At 27.3% G+C, this 27,067-nt stretch overlaps 2 protein-coding genes across 5 annotated transcripts in view; both read left to right on the plus strand.

Annotated features, from left to right (window-relative positions):
• Positions 1 to 1,655: 1,655 nt before the first annotated feature.
• Positions 1,656 to 9,959, plus strand: LOC126742245 (venom serine carboxypeptidase-like). The gene is made up of 5 exons (XM_050448873.1): positions 1,656 to 1,791; positions 1,873 to 2,161; positions 6,139 to 6,516; positions 6,572 to 6,871; positions 9,550 to 9,959. The coding sequence occupies exons 2-5, from the start codon at positions 1,882 to 1,884 to the stop codon at positions 9,936 to 9,938; spliced, it is 1,347 nt and encodes a 448-aa protein (XP_050304830.1). The 5' UTR covers positions 1,656 to 1,791; positions 1,873 to 1,881; the 3' UTR covers positions 9,939 to 9,959.
• Positions 9,960 to 16,807: 6,848 nt separating this feature from the next.
• Positions 16,808 to 27,067, plus strand: part of LOC126742054 (calcitonin gene-related peptide type 1 receptor) — a 106,824-nt gene continuing 96,564 nt past the window's right edge. For all 4 annotated transcript variants that reach the window (XM_050448577.1, XM_050448580.1, XM_050448579.1 and 1 more), the window contains exon 1: positions 16,808 to 17,031. The gene's annotated coding sequence lies outside the window, so the exon portion shown is untranslated. The remainder of the gene's footprint in view (positions 17,032 to 27,067) is intronic.

Below are 27,067 nucleotides of genomic sequence, written 5' to 3' on the forward strand. Positions count from 1 at the left end.
ATTGGCTTCTTGAGTCGTAATTTTTCAAAATTTTGGGATTCTTTCTTTTTTTTAATTGTAAAGCTTATTTTAGTTAATATTAAATCTATTAATTAAAAAGTTTCCAAAATGTATCTTAGTCACTCTATTAGATGGAAAATTTAAAAATTCGAAAGTTTCAAGTAATTTAAAAAAAAATTAAAATATGCGAATAATGCCAACTTCTATAAATTTAATATAAATTTCTCTCATTTTTGTAAAAATATTTAAAACTTAAATCTTAATTTCTATAAGAAAAATGTTAACCTAAAAATACATATAAAATTTCAAAATTACAGAAATTAAATTTTGTTTCATAATTCTTATAAAGTTCTTAAATTAAGATAAATGAAGTCAATGTTAAGTCGAATAAATTAATAAAAATACAAATATTAAATTTTTAAGGTTATTTTATACGAGGTGCATTTACTTAAGAGTTTTTAAGACTTGAGAAGAAAATACTTAGAACTATATTCTATTATTGTAATTTTAGCACAGGTCTATAGCTAAGTTTCAATTTTTACTTGAAATATTTTGATTTTGGTGATAATAATAACATGCCAAAAATAATACTATACATATAGAAATTAAAAATAAATTTAAAAAAATATTTTTCTATTGAAAAGGTAAAAGTAGAAATGTCTTACTTACGTTAATTTTTTACAAATTGTAAGATTTTTATATTTTCTAACAAGTTCCTTTGTACTAAAACTAAGGATAAAAGAATAATAATGAAATTTAAAAATTTTCAGTATTTTACAAAGAAATTTTTCAAAAGTCACAAATATGATTTTTTTTAAATTTTTTGAAAATCATATTTATATATAGCATAACGACTTTCAGATACATTTCATATTCTAATTTAATTTTTGTGTTAAAATTATTTTTTATAAAAAATATAACAATAATTTAAAATTTTTAAAATGAAATAAAATAATTAAGAAATAAATAAAATAATTAATTAAAATAAAAATAATTTTTCAATTGTTCTAAAGTATATTATGCGAAGTCTATTCATGTAAGTTCTATTTGGTTAAAAGTAAAGAAAACATTTAACTAAAAAATTTTAAAAAGGAATTTGATATATTTGAAAAAATATATTTTTTAAATATATCAATTATATAATTATATTTATTTAATGTATAGTGAATGAAATTATTATTAATATATATAATTTTTTTATGATTTTTTCACAATAATTTACTTAAATAATGGTTTGAATCACAAAAACCATGAGGTACATAGTATTATAGTATGTACCAAACTTACATTAAAATAATACATAAATATATTACAAATGAGAACACATTGCTTTAATTTGATGCATAGTTCATGAAATCATTACATCAAAAAATTCTATTGCGTGACATCTAGATCCCACATGCTGAATCAACTCTGGAAAATCAATAAAAAACGTGCATTCTGTATTGCAATTATAAGTTTCTTTCATATTCCCATTAGATGTCTACATAATACAATTTATTAAAATGTAAAATATAAACAATTGTAATCAATTTGTATAACTTAAGTACCATTTAAAATCAGAACAGATTAATAATGTAGGTGACCTAATTCTTATATATAATATATTTTTTATCAAAGAAAAAATTAATATAAAAAAATCTCAATAATTTCCTGAGATGACTATCAATAAGAACAATGATGATATGACGTAAGCATTATAATCAATAATCACCACATAATAATAAAGCATTTAATTGGCAAAGATAATTTATTTATGTCAAGTGTCTCATTTCCCTCAGTAATCTTCAGGTAAGTTGACCCACATAGTTTCGCATTAGTTTAAACATAAATACATATAAAAATAATTTTTATTTTATTGTATTCTTTCAGATTAGCATCATGAAGTTAGTTTTTACGTTACTTATTGTGGCTTTAGTGCATATATCTTCTTCTAAAGCAGAAGATGTAGGAGAACCACTCATTCTCACTCCATACATAGAAAACAATCAAATTGCAGAGGGAGTTGCTGCCGCCAAAGTGACCGTGGAACAATTCGCTAGTATTCCAAGTTATTCTGGATTTTTTACTGTGGATAAACGTTATGATTCCAACTTGTTTTTCTGGTTTATACCTTCTCAGAATAATTATGAAGAGGATCCTGTTCTTCTATGGTTACAAGGTACACAATAAAAATTATTTATTTTAAGGAAAAAATCTTCAAAAATTATTATTAAATGAAATTGATTTAGTTATAATAAACTTTAATAAATATATCTTTAAGCAAAAATTTCGGGATAAAGAAATGAAAAGGTTGTAGAAATCAAATGCCATTGATAAGATTTTTCATCTTAAAAATCTTTAAAGCTTCTAAAGTGATTTTAAGAAGGTTGGAACAATTTAAAAAAAAAACTCCAATAAATAAAATCTGCTTTACTGGTCTCATGATTTCAAGTGTTCCAATATGTTAGTCATTGAAAAAAAAGCATGGTAAAAGGATACATTTTTAAATTTTAATTGGATTAACTTCAAATGTGCAATATTTTATTCGTATAGTTTATTTTGAGAAAATACATTTCTAAAATTCAGAGATTGGAGGGACACAAAGTCAATGGTCTCAAATTAAATGAATTTAATTAATTTGAGACCATTGACTTTGTGTCCCTCCAATCTCTGAATTTTTATTATTAAGAGGTCTCTTTGAGAAAAATAGACTAATTTTTTGAACATTTCTAAAATGTTAATAGAAGGATATTATTTTTTATCAGAGTTTTTTTTGCAAAGAGTTCAATTATTTTACATTTCTTCCAAGCATTTCCTGGCAAATAAATAATCCAAGTAACATATAAGAAAATATTTATGGATATGCTTAAATCAGTTTAATGATCTTCCATGATACGATCTAGAATTTAATATTTTAATATGACTTTTACATTTCAAATTCAAAAACAAATTCGTTATTAATTTTTTTTTATTAAGCATTTATTAAAAATTATTACATGCTTTCTTCCAGGCAGTTTAAACGTATTTAAAAAAAAAATTTTTTCAGACGTTCATTCTAATTTTTATGTAATAAAACGATCTGGAAAAGTAAATATTTTTTTACAAGTGTTTTAAATACATGAGATTATCTGACTCGCTTAGTCTTTTTCTAGAGAAATTACTTTTTTTAATATATTGAAATTAGTAATCTAGTTGGTGAGGGCAGCTGAAGAAAAATGTATTTTTTGGAAAGATTTCTTTTCTTAATTTTTCAAAATTTTTAATATGGGAAAATTAGTTCTAATTTTCTCTGATATATATCAAGTCCATAAATTAACTTTATTTACTTTTTTTTCAGAGGAATGATGTTAGTATTCTGCCTTTCCAGGTAGCCTAAAATTATTATTTTATTTATTCCAGGCAGTTGAAGAAATACATATTTCCTTGAAAACTATTTTTTTAATGCAACTTTTCCAGCATTTAATATAGTAAAACATAAAATATAACATAACTGATATTATTATTTAAAGCGTGAGATACGTATACAGGGTGCATTATGGTACAATAAGTATTATTAAGAATGTAATATACATTTAAGTTATGCATGGGTCTGAAAAAACTACTATTATTAATGATTTTTTTTGCAAAAACCAATAACTAAAAAGACCGTAAATGATGAAAAACAATACTTCAATAATACTCTCTAATTTAAATAAAAATTAATCTATTACGGCAGAAGAAGATCGATATAAAGAAACTAAGTATTGTAGCTGAATAATGAGATGCAAGGTTCAAATATTTGTTTATAGCTGTTTTGGTGTTATTCTAAGATCTAATCTTGTGACATGTAATAAGGTGAATTTAGGCATACTTTAAAATACATATTATGTCCATACTCACAACCTTTTGCTATTTTTCCAAAAAAATGACGCTATTATTCTGCTTTACCAGGGAGATTAAATGAATATTTTATGTTTTCCAGGTAGTTGAAGAAATATGCATTTTTTGAAAATATTTTCCTTTCATAAAGTTCCTAATTTTTAATGTAGTAAATGTCTCTGGAAAAATTGCGCCACCATTTTTCTTTGACAAATATCAAATCCATAAATTAATTTTATTTACCATTTTTATACATAAATGACGTTATTCCAGGAAATTAAGGATTTTTTTTCAATATTACTTTCAACATTTATTTGATAAAATTGCCTGGAAAAATTATTTATTCATTTCATTTCAATTCAAATTTATGACGTATTTTTAGGCTCTATCCAGATAAATGACGTCATTAAGAATAATTAAGAAAGCTTAGAATAATTTAAAAAAAATAGAAAAAAGAGAGTTGAGCACAATTTTTTCTTACTCCACCTAACCTGTAAACATCAACTATCAACCATCAATAAAAATATTTCCTAAATGTAGAATAATTTAGTAATAAATGCCCAATCTTCTTTCTACTTACCCTATTTAAAAACATCAATTAAAAAATCTTTCAAAAGGAGGTTTTGGAACTATTTACAATCGCAATATACTCTCAGCAAGTGAGTTTTACTTACAGGCATCGAAAGGTACTTATGATGATAAATAGACGACTTTTTAGAGAGCATCTACTGTATTGTGAACCATGGTTATATATCAGCAGCGATTTTCTGTGATCTATCTAAAGATTTTGATCGTGAATCATATGGATCACGGATCACTGCTATCTAAGCTTGAAAGATATGGCTCTCTAATTGGGACATCAGTGTTGTAGATAATACTTTTTTGACCTATAAATCTTAACTCTTAAATCTTTATTTACATTAGAAGAAGCTTCTTCTACTACTTGTGGGTCCTGCTGCTCATCACAACACTAAAAAATCACACATTAGGCATAAAAAGATATTTTTGTGACTCATCTTTTAGAAGTAGAGTAATTATTTAACTATGCAATTAAGCTATTCTTCATTCCAGGCAAATTTCAACAGATTTTTTCGCTATTACTCTATGCAATTAAATATTTCTATTCAAGGCAGTTGCGCATGTGTTTTTCGTTTATCAATTTGTTTTGATTTTTCATGTATTCCAGGCAAGTGAACACTTTAATATTAATACTATTTCAGGCAGTTGAGTCTGGTAGTAGTATATCATATATTTTATATTATATTCGATTAATGTTGATTTTTTAATTAAAATTTTAAGTATGATAGATTTGATCCAAGCATTGAGTACAAACTATTAAAGGTAGTTGCGTTATTTTATTACTTTTCTATTCTCACATGCACTTAAATTATGCATGAATTTTTTCTTATTTCATAAGCAATTTAGTGGCTATCAAATTATTTATTTATTTATTTTGGATTTATTTCAGGTCGTTAAGACTTTTTAACCATTATTTATTAAATTGTTTATCCAGTATTTTAATTATAATTGATTTATACCAGGCAGCAAATTATTGAAAGATCTATTTGGTAATTAAAATGATTAATTAATCAATTTAGAATTATGAACCTATTATAGTTTCCAAGATTTGTCATTTTTTTCCATTGATAAGTTTCTTATTCAATTTTGCAAAATCGTTTTCTGCCTCTACCGCTTCCAAGATCTGCATAAGTAAAAAAGTCGCTTGTATATGAAAGAAGAAAAGTGTCCAACTATTTACGAATAAATCTGAAAACACTAAATTCTTTAACGACCTTTTGAAACTTACATAAAATTTTACTATTGGGTAGGGCTTATTATAGTATTGAAGAATTCTACCAGGAAATTTGACTGTATTGTGATATTTGCCTGTTAATGAAGATTATTATGTCTGATATCAATGTTTGTATTTTTTAATTCTCTATATTCGGATTATTATTTTAAATGGTTTTATTTAATTTTTGTTGGTTTGTATTTAATGGTTTCCGTTCACTTCTATATCAGTCTTTCTTTGTCAACAAAATTTTAAGTTTTTCGACTAATAAAGCACTTCTGAACATTCCTTGTTTTTTGTCCTCCTAAATTTGCTTGCAATAAATAAGGTGATTTGAAAAAAAAAGAAACACAATGGAGAAGTGAAGGAAGAAGAAAAACAGGCAGAAGGAAAAAGACAAATACAAATAAAAAAAAGAAAATCTGAGGTTCTGTTAAAACTGAAAAATGAATCTTCTCAATGCACGTTTACTAATTTTAATTTACTAATTCGATGTTCTCATATAGGTGGTCCTGGTGCCTCAAGCCTGTTCGGTCTCTTCGTTGAAAACGGACCATACGTAGTTACGAACGGAGAAAATGTGAGCTTCAGAGAACATTCCTGGACCAAAAACCATTCTGTGTTGTACATCGATAGTCCAGCTGGAACAGGTTTTAGTTTTACTAATGGAGGCTACGCCCAAAACCAGACTAAGGTTGGCGAGGACTTATATGAAGCCCTTTTGCAGTTTTTCCAACTTTTTCCAGAGTTGCAAAAGAACGAATTCTTTGTTACTGGAGAATCTTATGGTGGGAAGTACGTGCCTGCTATAGGGTATACGATTATGAAGAAAAATCCTTTGGCTGACCTTAAGATTAACCTTAAAGGGTTACTTATTGGTAATGGTAAGTAGTTGATCTAAAATTCACATATATATCTATTAATTAAGTCTATGTTTAGGCCTAGTGGATCCGGAACACCAAATAGCTGAATACGGAGACTACTTGTATAATTTAGGTTTCATAGATGAAGGTGCTAAAGAGGAATTCATTGAGCTTCAGAACAAGGGGGCGACTTATATGAAGGAAGGAGATTTTGAAAATGCCTTTCAGGCCTTTGATGAGATAATCAATGGAGACTATAATAGCGAAACTCTTTTCAAAAAGTATACTGGATTTTCCACTTATTTTAACTATTTGTTTAATAGTGAGAGTGACGAGTCTTATGCTACCTTCCTGGAGACTCCAGCTGTAAGAAAAGGTGAGAAAGATTATCTTTTGGTTTAACAAATAGAAAAAGAAATACAAGGGTTTAAACTATTTAACCAGAAAGTATCTAAGGTAAATAATTTCTCAATCCTTAAAACTAAAGGGTGCAATTACTACGCAAACATAAGCCTGTAACTTCTTAAGTTTAAAGGGATCGTCTTGGCGGTTTTAATTACTGGCGGTTTTGGGAAATTTCGAGATTTATTAAACTTGGGGGCGGAAAAGGTTACTTTGTCAGGGGTATAGCTGAGTTACTGTAAAGCGTAAGTTAGATTAATTTGAGAATGTTTATGGAACCTTTAGTAGTGTCATGTTTAACAATGTGAAAGGTTTTGATACGAGTTGTGTAGTATATTTTTAGGAAAATTTATAATCCCATTTAATTGGTATATTACTGCCTTGAAAATTATTTTTTTTTATGTAGCTTATTTACTTGCTTAAAAAAAATATCATTTTATTACTATTTGCTGTCATAACTCAGAATGAGTGGGAGTATAAGAACGAAAGTTGATTTTTTTTAGTTTATTTATTTAATTATGTATTTATTACTTATAATATAACATATAGGAGCATTGTGGTATAATAAAAACCTACGTCTAAAATATAAGATTACCATATATTTAAAAAATGTAACATCCATTTAAGTTATGCATGGATCTGAAAGAATTCTGTATATCACAACTAACATTATTAAATTTAAAATAAATTATTTATTCGATGCTCTTTACGTAGTTTAAAGTTAAGACAAATATTGATGAATTTTTTTTACAAACACTAATAAACAAAAATGAAAAAAAATCTATTAAATAATGCATTTCTCAAGAAAACTAATTTGAGTACTTTTAGAATAAAAAATATATCAAAAAATATTTTGTTTAGGTTTCTTTATGTAATTAATTAAAATATCTGATTTAAATTCTGTTCTCATAAAAACAAATAAATACAACATTTTTTTTATACAACCAAAGGAAAAAATTTTCAGATAAAAACAGAAATTAAAAAAAAATTAAACTTAATTTTTGCTAAGAATAAAAAAGTGAAAATTGTATCCACTTAAGTTATGCATCCACATGATTAAAAGAACTGTTGGCTACCTTTACGTAATTCAGTTGGTTCTTATGTAAAGATTGTAATAATTCATATGGGAAGCTTATGGTAGATACATGAATAGTTACAATCTTGGAAATTATGTTTTTGTTGCTTAGCTTACTCAATTACATAGAAAAAACATAAAGTCTGAAGGAACTTTTTTTGCTTTATTTGTTCACCAAAATATTTTTTTTTTAAATTTGCATGAGTCTTAAATAGTTATATCTATCACTATTATTATGTTTAAGTTTAAAATATTATTTGTTTGATGTTTTTTACGTAATTTAAAGTTGAAACAATTAATGAAGAAAATAATATTTTTTTACATTATCCAGTAAATAAAAACAGCCTAAAGTTTGTATTAGATAAAAAGCAATTGCCGATTAATGGTAATGGTCAGTTAAGTTTCTTTACTTAATTTAATTATTTTTTTTTATAAAAATCAATGAATGGTAAAATGAACCTAATTTAAAATTATAAAATAATATTAAAAATCTAATAAACATTTAAGTTATGCATTTGTCTTGTAAAGATTATCACGCTTAAGTTAAAAATAATATCTGCTCGATCGTCTTTATGTAATTAAAAATTAAATTAAATAATAAAGAAAATTGTTTTTTCTTACAAGAACGAATAAATAAAATTTGAATAAAAAATTTTAAAAAATATCTATTTTAATTTTGTAGCATGTGAAAAAATTATTTTCAACTAAATTATTTTTTTTTAGTAAAACCCTAACTTAAAAAAATTTCAATAAATACAAATAATTTTTTTATAAGACAAAAAAAGAACAATTAGATTTATCAGATGAAGATAAAAATTCTAAAAGAAAAATTAATCTTCAATTGTGCTAAGTTAAAATAAGTGTAAATGGTATCCATTTAAGTTATGCTTCCATATGCAGAACTGATTTTTATACAGATTAAGTAAATGATAAATTAAATTTAATTTTTTATTCTACAATAAATATATTAATAATTCATAAATTTTATGATAGACTCGGGATTAGTTCGACCTGATTTTTGCAATCTAGCCATTTATTTTAAAACGCAATTTTAAAAGCCAAGCTATTTAAAAAAACCTTAAAAAGTCAACAGGTGTAATCTCTTTAAGTTAATCCTCAGCTAAGTAGGCTAATATTAGTAAAACGACCCATAAGATTTAAATTTATGACCTAGAAGATCCTCGTTGATAAGATGGAAGGTCTTTGATAGGTTATAAGAAATCCCACGAACAAACCTGACATATAATATGACAGCAATTTTCATAGATTTTTCTTTTAAAAACCCATATGAATGATGAAACATGTCTGTTGACATGTTTGAGATAGGATGGTAATTATTTGGAATTTAATCCTTCTTAAAAAATTCGAATAACTTTATTGACTATTAGTAGAGTAAAAAATTTGTCTTGCTCATAAACTATTTATTACGTTTTTCAAAAGAAAATTATATTTTTAATCCCAAATACAATAAATCATAAAAACTAGAAAAACTAGCTAGAAGTGCAAACCCACTATTACATATATATCCAAAAATCATTTAAATCTTTCCACTCACAACACCTATTTCCTCATTCTAGGTATCCACGTAGGAAATCTAACCCAAGACAGCGACCAAGTAAAAGACAACTTAAGACTAGACGTAGTAAAGTCCATAGCACCGTGGGTCGTAGAACTATTAAACCAGTACAGAGTGCTGTTCTACAACGGTCAATTGGACATCATCGTAGCATATCCAACTACGGTAAACTTCATTAAGAACCTAAATTTCAGTGCTGCCGAGGAGTACAAAACGGCCCCAAGGATCAAATGGAGGATCGACGGAAACATTATCGCAGGATACTCCAAAACTGCTGGAAATTTAACGGAAGTTTTGGTGAGAAATGCTGGACATATGGTACCAACCGACCAGCCAGAATGGGCCTACGATTTGGTTTATAAGTTTGTCAGAAATATTGCGCTTTCTTAGAATAAAGTTTCGTTTAAAAAATTTTTGTTTTGATGAGAATATTCTTCATAGAATCAGTAGAGACTATCTGAGCGTCTAGAAGTCATTTCATGCAAGGTAAGTGAGTAATAAGAGACGTTTTATAGGGCAAAAGTTGGGGAAGCTTCTCAGCTATTACCAAGAGTGTCAGAAGCAAATCATCTTAAAATACTTTATCTATAATACATGAATACTTTTATACGTATAAATACTTTTTCTATGTCAATAGTGAATCTAGCAGATATATTTTCAATGTTTCAAGTTGGAATTCGGGTGGAATCGTTATTTCTCAACATATAACATGCATCTCCTGGGACCGTTGTTGTCATATAATAAGAATAGTAGTGGAAGCAATAATTGACTTTTTCTTTACCTAAATCAATGAAAAAAGGCAAACTATTTAAGTCTGAGATAATATGAGCATTCGAAATCGTATTATAAAACAAAAAAGGAGCAAACCTCTGACACACGAAAAATGAAGTCACCTCAAAGTTAAAGCCATCTGACTTGAATATTGGCGTTATTAATAAACTTATAGAAACTTTATAAGGTAGTGTCACTATAAGGTGAAACTCGAAGGAGCATATACAAAAATTAAAACAAGCAGCAGAAGAGACACGAAAGGGATATAAAGTAGAACAAACAAAACAAAAAACTGCACGTATTAAAATAATTCGCTTTAATAACAAGAAAAATAGGACTACCGAAGAAATATAAAATTTAATAATTGGTTAAAATAATTTTTTCCATGAAGAGGATTCATTTAAAAAAAAATAAAAAATACACTATATATATGAACTGCCATGCCAAAATTGTTTCATGAGAAGATATATCACACTTTATGTATACGAAGATCTAGCGGTTCTAACGCGCTATAAGTGCTAGATACAATAAACTTAGTGATTGTCAAAATGGAATAATATGTGCATATTGTGGTCATAAGTCATTTTAAGAATGACTGGAAGGTTACGAAGAGGTGCGTCAATTGTGAACAAATAAATAATAAGTATAGAACAAAATTTGATTGTTATCACGATGGTGATAAAAGAGAAGCTTGCTCAATCTATCAGTTTTAAGAAATAAAATTGCTATTGCTATAATAATATATTTAAGGTACTACTTCTGTATTGGTCAGGCATATGCGCATCTATCTGGCTCTATACTCTGGTAACTTAAGTTTTTAGTCTTTACAAATATGGATAGTAATTTTACTTCAGTAGAACATATCATACTCGAAGATTTGGGTACAAATGGTGTAGAGCGGGATGAAGCTCTTTTGTATAATGACTTATTAAGTCAGACATTTTCTTTGTGTCAGGACCTTTTTTCAATGTTTTACATTTGAATGTACGAAGTATCAGAAAGAATTTTGATCAATTTTTGATTTTTTAATTATATAGTGTAATAGGGCAATAAATGGAATAGATGTGGTAAAATAATGAATGGATTTAAATAAATTTTGACAAGTAAAGTTCAAAGACTTATTCATAAATTATATATTCTTCGAGATTTGCTAAGCAAAATATTACTCATATAAGTATATAAACCATTAATAGAATCATTACTTAAGTATGGCCTTATAAAATGGGGTGGAGTGTATCAGTTTAATTTGAGACCACTAAAATCAATTTAAAATTATATTTTAAAAATAATCTGCAGAGATTATTAAAAAAAACAAGCCATTACCTATTATTATTAATCTATTGTTTTATCTATTGTTTATTATGTAGTTTTAAGTTTTAGTAAATCCAAGTTTTGTCTCATTTACATGTATTTTAAAATGCCATTTTTATTTGTTTAAACCATTTAACGTTGTCTGAGGAACTAGAAATATAAGATGAATTGACAGAACCCCTTAATTGCTATCCGTGATGATGGACATATTATATGTCCGAAACATGTTGGATTAATGACCGAAATCTTGCCAGTTACCTTTATTAACTCCACTGCAAGAATGGACTACTTTTTCAACAATAATAAAAGAGCTATTAAAGTATTTAGGGTAAATTGATAAAATTGATAGGAAAAAAGGAAGATACAAAAGAAAAAAAAGAGAAGGTAAGACAGTAGGAATCAAGTTGCAAGAAAACATCAAGTAGTAAAAATAATTGATACTAATTTATCAGGATTTATTATTTAATAATGTCATTCTTGAGGAATTAGTTTTTATTAATTAATAATTAATGAAGACAGTGCAGATGATAAATGATGATGCTGATGTGCATTACTCATCAGTCTGAATCATTCAAATTAATGGTTCTAGTTAAAGATTTCTTATAAATCTGCTTACCATATTTCCTTGGATTTTTATAATTTTTTTTCCAATTTCTATATGTATCAATATGTATAACTTAAAAGAATTTTTTTTTGTTGCACTTACTGATTCCTTGCATTTAATTGGTTTTTTATTATGGTCAATGTCTACCTCATTGCATTTTCTTACAGGTTATCAACTTTAAGATAACTTACTTTCCTTGTCAATTTTTTATAAATCTGTCCCTAGAACAACTGGACACAAATCTATTTCTGATTCTCCTTGGTGTATTCCATCGGTTTCTTTAATAAAACAATGTTAAACGACCATCATTTAAAAAGAGAACATTTAAATTTTAAGGCTGTAAGGCTTCCTTATGAATCTTAGTTTAATATAGTCCAATTATTAATGAGATCCTTGGCTCTTTAATACTATTTTAAATTATGGACGGATCATCTAGGATGAGAATCAGACTAAGTAGTTGCCAAAGTAAGAAACCAAAACCAGAAAATTTGTTACAAAATGCGGAAGATCTTCAGATAAAACTAATTATGATTATAATTGAACTCTGTCTATTTAGATGTTCTCAATATGTTTCATTATCATGATTTTTCATTATATTGGATCTTAATAAGAGCAGATTTATTTAAGATTCATCCAAAATATAGCCAGAACTGATTGGCAATAAAAATGAAAGAGCTATTAAAGTATTTAGGGTAAATTGATAAAATTAGTAGAGAAGAAGGAAGGTATAAAAGAAAAAGAAGACAAGGTAAGAGAGTGAAAATCAAATTGCTAGAAAACATTAAGTAGTAAATATAATATTAAATATATTTGATGTTAATTAATTAGTGTTTATATTTAATGATGTCACTGTTCAGAAATCAGTCTTCTTTAATTAATAATTAATGAAGACAGTGCAGATGATAAATGTTGATGCTGACGTGTGTTACTCATCAGTACGAATGAGAATATATTGTCATTCAAATTAATGTTTCCAGATGTGAGTCTGTTGTTCATATTATATGTGATAATTTTGTCAGAGCCATAGATAATAATAAATATGTTTTAGCGGTATTCTTAGATTTTAAACGAGTATTCGAAACGACAGACAGAGAAATGCAGCCATATAAAATAAACCAATTGGGAATTAGAGGTGATGTCTTGAACTGGCTTGAATCTTATTTGCGTAATAGAGTCCAACGTGTGAATTATGGGAATAGTCTCTCTCAGGTTCTTAATGTTGTATTTGGTGTTCCCAGGGAACAGTTTTGGGTCCATTATTGTTCCTATTGTTCCTATTATATATAAATGTTATGGTAAAAGTTATACAAAAATATAAAACTGTGTTATTTGCAGATGACACGATGATTTATATAATAGGAAACAAAATTGATCAGATAGTAACTGATATAAATAATGACTTAACCAAAATTTTCAGCTGGCTTTGTATCAACAAATTATGTTTAAATACAAGTAAATTTAAATTTTGCCTTTTTACAAAAAAATCGAAAAATAATCAATTAAATATTGATAATGTGAACATCAGTGTAGGTGGGGAGAGTATTTTTTATGAAAAAAAAAAAGTATTTGAGAAAATTTTCCAAGAAAGTTGGGTTTATTAATAGAGTTGGAAAAAACTTATTAATGCATACAAAGCTCCTGCTATATAATATCATTGCTATTCCCCATTTGCAGTTTTGCTCCACATTATTGTTCAACCTGCCTAAATACAAGGTGAAATAATTTGAAGTAATTTAAAATAGAGCAATGAGACTAATCCTAAAATGCAATCAATACACTCCTGTTATTATTATATTAAGTGTGCTAGGTATGATGTCTGTCAGGCAAAGGATTATGTTTAGTGTGTATGTATTTATTCTTAAATTAAAACAACGTCTCTTATTTAATTTTTTTTTATACATGTTAATATTTTATTCTTAGTTTTAGTTGTTTCATTTTATTTTAGTTTTACAATTCTAACTCGTACTTTGTTTTATAATTCGTTTTACCTTTATTTAGGTAGTTGTAGTTTATATGTGTATTTATTTTATTTTTGTTTTACAATTTTAATTCGTATTTTGTTTTATTTTTGTTATTTTATTTTAGGCTTAAACTTTATTTATAAATTTTTTGCATTTTGTGTTTTTGTATATGTATGCCATTTTGTACAAGCACACACTTTTTTTTCAATTTATTTGCATTTTTTTATTTTTATTGATTTAAATTTTTAAGTTTTTTGTTTAAATATGTATTATATTATCTATATTATGTATTACCTTTTGTAGCTCAAGCTAAATAAATACACTATTATTATATATTTTTTTCAAAATGTGTTTACCTTATTTCCTGCGATTTTTATTATTCTTTATTGATTTTTTTCTAATTTCTATTTGCCCTTGTAGAGTTACCAAAAAATGTTATTTTTCTTGGTTACACTTCCCAGTTCCTTGCCCTTAGTTGATTTTCCAATACATTCTGTGCCTACATCATTGCATTACCTCACATTTTGATCTCGATAATGTTACCTATTTTCCTTATCAAATTTTTATGAATCTGTCCTTAGAGCAACTGAACATAATTCTATTTCTACTTCTCCTTCTGTTTATTCTATCGATTACTTTAACAAAACAAGCTTAAACGACCATCCAGTGAAAATAAGAACATTTAAATGCTAGAAGTGCTTTCGCGCCAAACCGCCAACTTCATGAATTGACTTTGGAATTGCACAAAGCTAAACTAGTAAGCTGCAAGCGAAGCTGCTGACGGGGAAACTTTAACAAATTAAACGTCGTTTTCTAGGGGTTTGTGTTTTTAGGTCGCGTCATAATAGGGATGAAACTGGGTTATAATTATTCTCAGCATTTCCACGGTTAATAAATAACCAGCCATTTTATATAAAATTATCCGTTAAGTTTAAGTTCAAATACAACTGATTGAAGTCGAATGTTCGAGAGCACGTGCCCGATGTGGATTAACAAAGCAATTACGATCTGGATCAGAATCCATGGACGTTCGCGGGAAAACTACAAAACAGGTTAAGAAATGAAGCGAAAACTTTAATTTAGTAAGACAAGTAACGTCTTGAAGAAGTAGAACGGAAACTCGGCAACGAATTAACCGGTGCTTTTTTTCCTTTAAATTGGCCTCGAGTCAAGTGTTTTTAAATTTAACTTCTTGTTATTTAAGAATACCGCAAAGGGTCTTGAAAGCGTTATAATTAAGTTACTGAGTGGTAACGTTCTTTCATTTTAATTGCCTTTGAGCAGATTTTTTAAAATTAAATTAAGTAGAAAGGTATTTTAAACGTTGCTTATACAATACTCCCTCTGGTGGTCATACGGAAGCTTCAGGGTGCGTGCCAGAAAATCATAAATACACTAGAGCGTGAAACAGATTTAAATGATCAAGTAAATGAGAGAGAAAACTAAACTGCACCAAGATGCTATTTATAGAAACAAATAATAAGAAAATAGTAAAACGTGAGAGAGAAGAGGAAAAAAAATATTTAAAAAAAGAAGTCATGTAAAAATTATGCCAAAAGTGTTTCATGTTTAATTTAGAACTTGTGTATCCTTCTTTTAATGTTTTATCCTGTTTCTTAACAATTCTTAACAGCATCAAATTATCTGTGTCTTGGCTATATGTGTATCTCATACATAAAAAGCATTTAAGAAATTTTAATGATAAGTTATTTCTGTTACTCTTCTTATTAATTTATGTTGCTTTTCTTTAATTTTTTTCCTGCATCCTTCTTCTAGCCATATCATTAATATAAAGCAAAAATAAGAGCGGCCCTAAAACTGTACCTTGTGGTTACAGACTCAGACAAACAACTTTTATACAAAAAAAAGACGTCGAACTCTTTCACCCAAATAAGATTTAAATTAATTTAAAAAACATTATGTCCAATTCCCAATAGATCTCATTTGTTTAAATGAGATCCTATTTAAAAATGCTCTCCTAAAGTTTAATAAATTGACTAAAATATATAATATAGTTATCACAGTCGACGGCCCTATGATAATTATCACAAATATCAACAGATTCACAAGAGTAATTCGCTCTAAATTCGGATTAATTAGGAACAACTAGTTTACTTGTATCACAGCAATTAAGAAGTTTGTTATATTTCTATCGAATTTTCTTGGGATATTCTCTAATTGTTTTTACAAATTTTAGGAATAATTATTTAATAAATGCTTTTACGACAATACTAGGTATACTCATATGCTAAATCTTTAAAAAGTTATTAGTAAAAAAAAAAATAAAAAATCAATCTTCTTTTTCTATTAGAAAATCAGAAAATATTTTATAAAAAATAAATATAAGAATTAGGTACTAAATCCACATTTCAAGAAATATTCCTGATACTTCCTTCATTTCTTTTAGAGCTACCAGAAATATTAGTTTAATAATATTAAATGCCAACTCTTAACTAATGAACTGAGAATTTTTATACATAAAAATAGTTAAAAAATTACAATTATTTATTTTAAAAAAAAATCAAGTTTATCCTTGTGTCGCGCATACGATCTTTGTTATTTCGCTTTACGACGCGTAACGGCGGCTCTGTGGGTAAAATGGGGAAGCGGATCCCGTTGTCAGTAGTCCGCGCGCTTTCCGACAAATAACTTCCCTCCGATGGGAATGGTAAGCAACATACTCGCGGGAAACATGTGCGACCTGAAGCCTTTTTGAATCTTTTTTTTTTCGCCTATTTGTTGAGATTAGTAAGTAGGAAAGCTCGTTAGTCATCGTCGATATTTTGTGGTGGAAATAAAACGACGAGTTGAGATTTAGTATTTATTTGGTGTCAAGGTAAGTTTGGGTTGTAAAAAATTTATTTGTAGTAAATAAAAAGTTGGTTTCTAGGTTCTAATTTATTTTTTCTAAGATGATTAAGGTCCAAAATACAAACATAAATTAATATGGGTTATCAACGGTTTAACCAATTTATTTTGTCACCCTCAGGATTGTAAACAAAGTAATTTATTTCCGTTTTTTTTTAAACATGTGATCGTCTTAAAAATTTGTTTTATTAAATAATAAGATTTTTTTAGAGTCTGCCTTTGAATTTACATCACTTTGACAAATATTTTGTCATCATCAGGATTTTTTTAATGCTTTCCTAACTTTTCTCACTTATTGTGCCATTAATGTTTTTACAATTAATAATGAAATTTGATTGATGACGTCAAAATAGACCTTTGAGATTCAATAACCAGTTAAAAGAATCACATAAATCTGACTCTGAATTAACTTTCATGAGTCTATGAACTATTTTGTTATCACCAGGGTAAAAAAAGGGAAGAATAAGAAATAATAAAAAAAATTAAATACTAAAACCTTCCCAGAAAGTCAATTTGTAACCGTTTAATTAATTTCTTCCATCATCTGGATCCTAAAGAAAATAAGAAATGTGAATACAGCCAAATGTGAAAATTTATTGAAAGATAGAGCAAAAGACATTTCTTAGGTAAATAATGATCTTAAAACACAGTAACAATAATGAACTTAAAACACGTACAGTTGGAGTTTAACTGAGCAAAGCTTTTTAAAAAAAATTTATTTCCTTAATAATTCTTTTACTTTTAAAAATCAACGTTTCGGTGACTTATAAATTACGATCAGGGTCACAAATATTTATAGAATTTTTATATTTCGTCCTTTTTGTATAGAATCAAATTTAACAACGTAATTTTATGACTATATAAAAGTGAAATTTGATTTTTGACAACCTTTATTCACCTTCCTTACTTAAAACTTACTAGCAATATAGAAAGTGAGATTTTTAGTGACATTTTATTATGCTGTCTGTAAATATTATTTTGCATTTTAAACATTTGGTATAAGACTCACCAAATATTGCAAAATGGCAAAATATTCTGATTAGATACACTTAGTTACTTTAATTGTTGTATTTTGATGACTAACACTAAATGTGTTGATGCATATTAATCACTTTTAAGGCGGGTTTAGTGATATCTGCAGCACAAGCATAATTAGACTATAATAATTAGAAATATCGTTAAAAATACAAATTTAATTATACGCAGTTGCATTAAATTAACGTCTAGATTTTCAATAATTTCTTACGTTTCATAATTTATTACAGGTAGTAATCTTTATGTATTTTTTGCTTTCATAACATAATCTGGCTAATTCCCATTCGAATAAACCAAATTACCTGAAATAAAATAACATTTAATTCTAGGCACTATGTTCTACGTAAAAATCAATTTAACTCCACTCATGAAATAAATTATTACTTTATCCCAGGCACTAACTTTTGGAAAATTTAAGAGAATATGAACTAGATATTTTCTAAATATCCCTTGCTCTCAAATAGTAATTTCACCTTAATAGCCTAAGATAAAATAAGAATTTATTATAGCCACTAATTGTGGTTATTTCTTTTACCCTATAATATGATCTTTGGATATTTCTTACCGTCAAACTAAAATTCAACCCCAATTATCTGGAATAAAGTAAACATTTATTTTAGGGACTAATTTCTATGTAATTTACACTCCCTTTTACCAACATTTCTTATTATTATGTTGCTTTAAAGCACAATTCATGACCAAATGTCTGAAACAAAATAAAAACTTATTCTAGCCTCTAATTGTTGTTAATTTTTTAACTTAGACTTAGGATTATTATTTGATATAAATATAAATATTGGTTGGTTCTTACTCTCCTCTTAAGTATAATTTTACCTCAGTTGCCTGGAATAAAGTATAATTTAATATAGGCAGTCATTCCTGTGAAATGTCATAATCATATTAATCCAATAATAATGATCCTCTAAATGTGATTTTTGCCTGATTCTCATCTTAAAAAAATTCAGACCTCAATTGCCTTGATTAAAGTAATAATTTATTATAAGCAGCTGTACCTATAAAACTTATAATACGATTTCTAAATTATTTTTAACGTCAAAGTATAATTTAATTTTGACTGTCTAAAATAAAATCAGAATTTATTACAAGCAGTAATTCTTTTTTTATCTCATAACATGATTTCTGGTTCATTCTCACCCTTAAAGTAAATTTCAAACCTTAGTATATCCCAGGCATTTATTTTTATGCAACTTCTTGCATTTTTAACATAATTTCTGCTTTAAAGTAATTTAACTTCAATTGCCTGAAATAAAGTATTAATTTAAGCACTGATTTTCACGTTTTGCGCTATAACATGATTTCTTAATATTTTTCACTCTTGAGGCACAATCCAACCACATTTGTCAGATAACAAATAATAATTTAATTCAGGCATTTTTTTCGTAATTTTTTTGCCCATAAAATAATTTCTCGATATTTCTCACCTTTAAAACATAATTAAACCATAAATGCCTAAAATAAAATTTATCTATTTATTTATATTTTATTAAAGTTAATTTTTTTGCTCCCTCTAGGCAATTCATGTAACTTTTATGCCTTTTTTTGGGCTACCTAACTGGAATATGTGTTTGTACATCTTTAAATGCCTAGAATAAATAAAAAAAATATTATTAAAATTTCATTTAGCGACTCATTTCTATGTAATTCGTTGCCTACATAACCTAATTTTTGGATATTTTTGAGCCTTAAACTACAATTTAACTTCAATTGCCTGGAATAAAATAATAATTTATTCCAGGCATTCACTTTTGTTAACAAATATTTTCTTTTATATTATTTTTGGATATTTTCTAAATATTTTGCATCTTTAACTTATAATTCAACCTCAATAAAATAAATAAAAGTAAAATTAGAACTTATTAGAGACACCTATTCCTTGCCCTTTATAATACAATTTCTAAATTATCCATACCCTCAAGGCATACCGCAGTTACCTAAAATAAAACTATAATTTATTAGAGGCATTTTTATATATTTCTAAATCTCAATTTCTGGCTTATTCTCACCCCGATTATCTGGAATAAAGAAATAATTTATTTCAGGCAGTCACCTGTACGTAATTTTTCGCCTCTACTATAACATAGCTTTTAAATGTTTTGGCCCTAAGTCATAATTTAACTACAATTGCCTGGAATAAAGTAATTATTTATTTTTGGCATCGACATTCATCAAAATGTTTTTCTTACCTCAAATCATATTTCAACCACAAATGTCTAGAGGAAAGTAGCAATTTATTATAGGCATTCATTCCTATAAAATTTCGTTTATTCATAGTATGATTTTTTAATTATTCTTACTCCCAGCATAATTTAACTTTCATTGCCTAAATTAAAATCATAATTTATTACAGGCTCTGGTTTCCTACATGGTGCGAGTTTTTACCTTAGAATAAATGAATTAAATCAAAGGTATAATTTTTTTATCTTTATTTGTCAATTAGTGTTTTAAATTGTTTTTATTTTAATGTAAAAAAAATTATACACGGTGTCTTAAATATGAGATATGATTTTTGGTAAATGGCGACCCAGTTTTTTTAATAGTTATTAAAAGGTTAAACAAGCTATACATGCTTGTCAAATTGAAATTTTTTACTTTTTGTCTTTTAAACACACTATACAATTCAAAAAATTATTTTAATTTAATAACCTTCTTTTAAAAAGTGTTAAAATTTTATAAATTTTTGAACTAACAATACCGTTAATGGAACTAAAACTCGTTTTGAACATTTTTAATAACTTCACCTGAAATAGCAAGAGTGTACTTGGAACTTTACTCTTCAAGTAACCCGATAAGAAAAAAGTCTAAAGGTGTTAGATCTGGAGACTTGGGTGGCCATTCTAAGGGTCCTCTTTTGCCATTTTATCTACCGGGAAATACATTATTCATATACTCATGGAAAGAGTCTTGCAAAATAGGTTAATTCGGAAGTACTTTCGAAACTAGTAGTTCCTCCTGCAAATCCGAGTTCCCTACTGGGGATATGGGGATTTTCTTCAAGAGAGAAAAGTACTTTAATTTTGATCGATCTTTTAAAAAATAAGGAGTAACAAAGTGAAATTTCGCATTCATGTGGAACTTGTTAAACCCTTTCATTATTATAGTCATTAAAGAAATTAAGCCGCCATTAAAAAAAATAATCGACATTATATCTCATATTTAAGATGCCCTGTATGAAATTTTTCTACATTAAAATAAAAGCAATTTAAAATACTAATAAGCATATTTTAAAAAACACCGTCGATTTAGTGAATTTATTCCAAGTTTAATTTCTAGGTAGCTAGATACTTTTATAGTGAGAATAACTGTAAAAGTAGAACACAAAGATAAATTTATTCCAGGCACTTATTTCCATGTAGTTACATAACTTTATAATATAATTTTTGAATATTTTTAGCCTGAAAGTACTATTTAACTACAGTTGCCTGAAATACATTTTTCTTTTATTTAATTTTTTTGTCATTTAAAATAAAATAATTTCTCGATATTTCTCACCCATTTCAATGCCTGGAATAACATTTATTGATGTTATTCAGAAAATGTGTATGTATTCTTTAAGTTCTATTTTTTGCTCCTAGACTTGGCTATTTTAAATTTTCTTAACATATCTTTCAGGCAGTGCAAATAATACTTATACCTAGGCAAATATATTGGGTGAACGTTTATTGAAGATTTTTTTAAATTTATTCCAGGTACTAGGAGAATTTTAAAAACATTTTCCAAAAAAGCCATAAAACTGACTTTAGGTACTTCAATAAAAAGCAAATACAATGAGGACAATGGAATTTTATACAAAATACTAATAGCTAGTAATATATCCTTTTAGGAGCCAAAGAACATCTTTTCGGAATATTAGCTTATGACAAAAAATTCTGTAGGCAAACTTTTACCTTAGTTTCGATACAATCTAAGGTAAATTTTCGTGTTTCAGTATTGTGTATGCTTACTTCTGTCAAAGAAGTCATGGTTCATTAACATATTAGCAACTTATTACCAAGTTCTTGAAGGGAAATATTGCCCTTGGTTCTGAACAGGTTAAATTGAGCTAAAATATTGTTGTGTCAACGTAGTAGGATCACTTTCGTGGTACCCTTCTTTTTATTTCAAGAGCACGTAATAGAGTTTCTATGATATTTAACGTCTGAATCTGACATTATTTATACATTAATTATGATACAAAATTCAATATTAATTACGTTCGTCCAAAATCTCCTTACAACGTTCACAATGATCACTTCAAATGTTGATATATATTTTAGTCAATATCGAAGAAGTAACGTAATCTATATTTTCCATTTAGCCGCTTCGGCAAAAACAACGTAACTTTTGACAACACAAATTTTAACGTTAAAATAACTCCGACTTTTCTTTTTATATTTTAGGTGTCATTAAAGAGATAATCTCTATTTCTGACCATTTTGGCATCAAAGAAGTATTTTTACTTTAATTGCTCACAAAACATTTGGAAACTCGTATCCTATTGTCTAACATTCATCTAAAAAATCAACTGTTTCTTTTATACGAAAAACTGTAAATTCCAAGCACTATTCCGACATCCAACTGGCACCATGCCATTCGACCTTTAGATAATGCCCTGGAAATAAAAAAAAAACTATTACGGTTATCTGTTCGCGAAATGGAAACTGATAAGGCGAGTTACTTGAGCAATTTAACTCACATTTCCTTTCGTGAATTTCCTATTTTCCTAGCGGAAAAATAGCGCGGTTAATTTTAGAACTCCGCATGTGATATTAGATTGATTAAGTCCGGTCTTTGAACGAACATTATTATCGTTATTATTGACGTTAGAAACCATTGAAAGCTGATTGGTTTTAACAGATTCTTGATAATATTCTGCCACCTCTATGTCGGCATTTTTTGATCCTCTTTTGCCTTTAACTAATTAGTTTATTAATAATGATTACGCATAGTTAATAAATATATGTTTTATTCGAAATTTATTGTTAAAGGTGCTACGTTGCATGATTGTACAGCACTGCATTAACATAGTTGCCGATAAGGAGTTTATTGCCTATTATTTGGCTTCCGCATGTTTATAGGGGTGATGATAAGCGAGAAAATTGCTTTGGCAGCTTTTTATGTTATAATTTAGGTTTCATTTTACTATGGAAAATTGGTTTTTAAACGCATTGTAATGACTTTGGTGTAACATTTTGCTTAAGGTTAAAGTTCAAGGCTTAGCAGGCTTAAGATTGTGTTGAGAGATGGTAGAAAAGTGGTTGTAAGGCATATTATGAATTAATTTATTACTTTTTTTTAAACCCTAATCCTTTTCAAAGGCTTGCCTTAAATATTAACGCACTTTACATGTTTTGTTCAGAAAAAATTAAGAAATAAAAACTTCAGGAATTATAAATTAAATTTAATTAAAATAAATTTTTCTTATAAAATTAAAATAAAGAAGAAACCTTAACCAGCTGTTCCACACACACACACTGATTATTTCAATTTTATAACGGAATGTTTGGGTTTTTTTTAAGGATCAATACTACGTTTATTTTACTAGTAAATTAATTTAATCTCACTCATTTGGACATGTGCGTAAACATTTACTTCGCTCAATAATAGTACATATTGCACTATTTTATTGGATAATAAATTAAACTTTTATTTATGATAAATCTATTAGCAGGTATGATTAATTAAAGATGCATTGGAAGTATCAAAAAGTGCAAAAGATATTAAATAAATTATTTTTTAAGGTAAAAACCTTATTAACTATACTTATATGTAATTCCATTAAAAGGTAAAACAGACAAAGGTTTTAAACCGCTTTTTAGCCTTTAACCAAACATACTAAAGCCATTTCCAGCGTTGTTTTTGCAACGATTTAATGAGACATTTATGGAAAAAAGGGCCATTTGAAGCCCTGAGCTCCTAATGGTTATATGCCCCTATGTTTCCATGATACTTTGTTATAGTATTCCAATTTAAAAAAAAAACAAAGAAAGTGTTGGAGAATTGCGTCTTATTTTAAATTAAAAAGTACATATTCGTTAATGTGTATTTTTTTTAGTTTTATTGCTCGTATTTTGAACGTGTGGATTGACAAGACATCCGTTGTTTCTAATCGTGATTTTCCTGAATAATTTCTAGGTTAAACAGGTGTTTAAAAAAAAACAACAATTAACTTCTTTATAGGTTAGATCTAATTTAAAGAAAGACTCCAATGAACAACCAACGTCAGTAGAAATTACGTAATTTTTAAAGGAAATTTGTAAAAGTGTTTGACAATTGCACCTTATTTTAAGTTAAAAAGTAATTTGTTTATTAAGTAATAAACTCATGTAAGGAAGGTGTAGATCAATAAGATATCTGTTGTTACTAATCGTGATTTTTATGAATACTTGTTACGTTAAACTGATGTTATTAAGAAAACAAAGTCATACAAATTATGGCAATTTTGAGCATTCATTGTTGCGTTATATATCTTATATTTGTATAAACCAACAAAAATTACAGGGTTAAAGAATTGTCCATACTCATATGGTAAATTTATATTGAATTACCCTCATTAGGAGGGTGCGGTGAGCAGCTGGCATAATTCCGGAAAATTTAAAGTAATTCTATAAGAAGTGTTTTCGTTTTCGTAGCATTTGGAACAATGATCCTAAAAAAATACAACTGTTATAGATATTTGTATTTAAAGAAGATAATGCTCATTTTGTACCTGAACCATTTGACTTTTCAGACAATATAAGATCAAGAAAATGCTTCGGAGAGGAAATAATTGAGTAAACATTACAGATGAAAGTACCTTGGAAACTTATTTTTCTAGCTCAAAATTATTAGTCCAAAATTCCAGGTACCAGCGATTGGATTTTTTGTTTGTTATCAAAAATCAAGAGTCGTTTTGGTAATTCGAATCTTTTCAATAGTTATTTTTAATCGTCTTTGAAATTTATCATCCATTTGCCTTTCCAGATACTTTCGTAATTCCAGTTCTTTGGAAAAGCTTCTTGCAAGCGTCTCATTTGATTAATTTTTTTTAGAAATCTTGATGGATTATTGAAGTTTTCTGAAATAATTAATATGAATCCGCCAAGTATGAAAAATATTGTCTGCTCCTCTCTTCTTAAAGAAAAATCATAAAAAGACTCTTTGCAACCAATAAATGCTCTTTCCTACTTCTTCTTTTATGTTCACATCTTTTTCCTTTGCAATATTTTTTGCTAAATTCAATAATCATCTTAAACCTTTTTACTTATCTTCACCTTGTTTCGAATTTAAATAAGGTAGCAACGGTCATCTTGAGAACTAAGGTCTATTTGATCTTTTATTTAAACCGTTTTTAAAATTCATCATCTGTTTGCTTTTCCAGATACTTTCGTACTCCCATTTCTCTGGAAAAGAGTCTTTCATGCATTGGATTTGATTTATTTCTTTCAGAAATTTTAGTTGCAATTTTTTTCGTCATTCTTAGTCTGATCATTGATGGATTATTGGTTGAGTTTCTTAGAAAATTAATAAGAATCTCAAAGCTATGGAAATTATAGTCTGGTCATTTCTTCTTGGCCAAAATTCAGAAAAAGACTAATTGCAACTGACTAAGAAAAATGCTTTTTCTTCCATCTTCTTATCCTTATCAATAGCAACCTTTTTTGATTAATTTAAATATTTTAAAATCTTTCATTCATCCTAAGCGTGTCCTGTATTTGATCTAAAAAGAGACGGTTGCTTTGAGGCATAAAGCTTTTTTAATCTTTTACTTAAATCACATTTAAAACTCATCATTCATTTGCCTTTCCAGATACTTTTGTATTCCAAGTTCTCTGGAAAAGCTCCCTGAATTCCTCTTTAATTTTCTCTTTTAGCTTAAGGATCTGCAGATACTTCATCACGAGCAACCAATGTCAAATTTTTAGAGATAGTTACATTCTCACAAGTTCCTTTTTATAAATTAAACGAATTTTACTAGAAAACTGTCAATGGTTAGATAGCGTTCAGGAAATGCAAATGTTGCTCTATATCCTTACATTAAACTGACGTTATTAAATTACTGTAATTGACCACTGGAAAAACGATGCAATTTTAAGCATCATTTCTCACATGGGAATTTTCATTATAAATTAAAGGAGTTTCATTGAAAAACGTTAAGCACTAAGTGACATCCCGTGAAATAGCTTAATTTTTACTATAATATAGTAGCTTTTTTTCTCATAGATTATGTTATTTTAAAATTTAATGTCATGTTAAGCAGGCGTTAATATAAAGTGAGTTTCTAATAAATATTTACAATAAAATAATAACATTTATTTCGTATCGAAAAAACAACCATTTTTAGACAAAACATATTAAAAAGTATTTAAAACTAAAAAAATCCTCAAAAGAGAAAACTTGTACGGTGCCACCCCCATAAGACGCAATGCAATTTTTGGAATTGGTACCACGATAGAAAATTTTTCTTTACAATTTATATGTAAAATTAGAAGTGATTTAAATAAATTATATTTAGAAAAAAAACTAATTTTAAAATTTTCGTTTATTAAGACGCATTGCAATTCTGGCGGGTGGTGCCACGAACGAGAATTTTTCCTTACAATTTATTTGTAAAATTTTAAGTGACTTAATTTTAGATAATCATAATAGAATTTTTGAACGACCTATAATAGGCGGTAATAATCATCATCTAACGTCACGGAATTGGACAAACATTGAAATCAAGTGCATTTAGGAATTGATACATAGTTAATAAATAACTTTTATCCAACTTCACAATCTTATAGCGGTATTTACTGGCGTCCGTTAGATGTTGTACACTATAGAGTTTTCTAAGGTAAAGACTACATCGCTAATTAAAATTAATCCACCATTAATTAAAAACTTAATAAGTTGCCATTAGCTGAAGACTCAAAAAACTCATATAAGTCTTAGTTTCTGCCAATATTTACATCAGATTTGTCGGTTTGGACACACTGAGTTTCAAACTAATT

This window comes from Anthonomus grandis, chromosome 11 (genome assembly GCF_022605725.1).
Source record: "Anthonomus grandis grandis chromosome 11, icAntGran1.3, whole genome shotgun sequence".
Taxonomy (NCBI): Eukaryota; Metazoa; Arthropoda; class Insecta; order Coleoptera; family Curculionidae; genus Anthonomus; species Anthonomus grandis.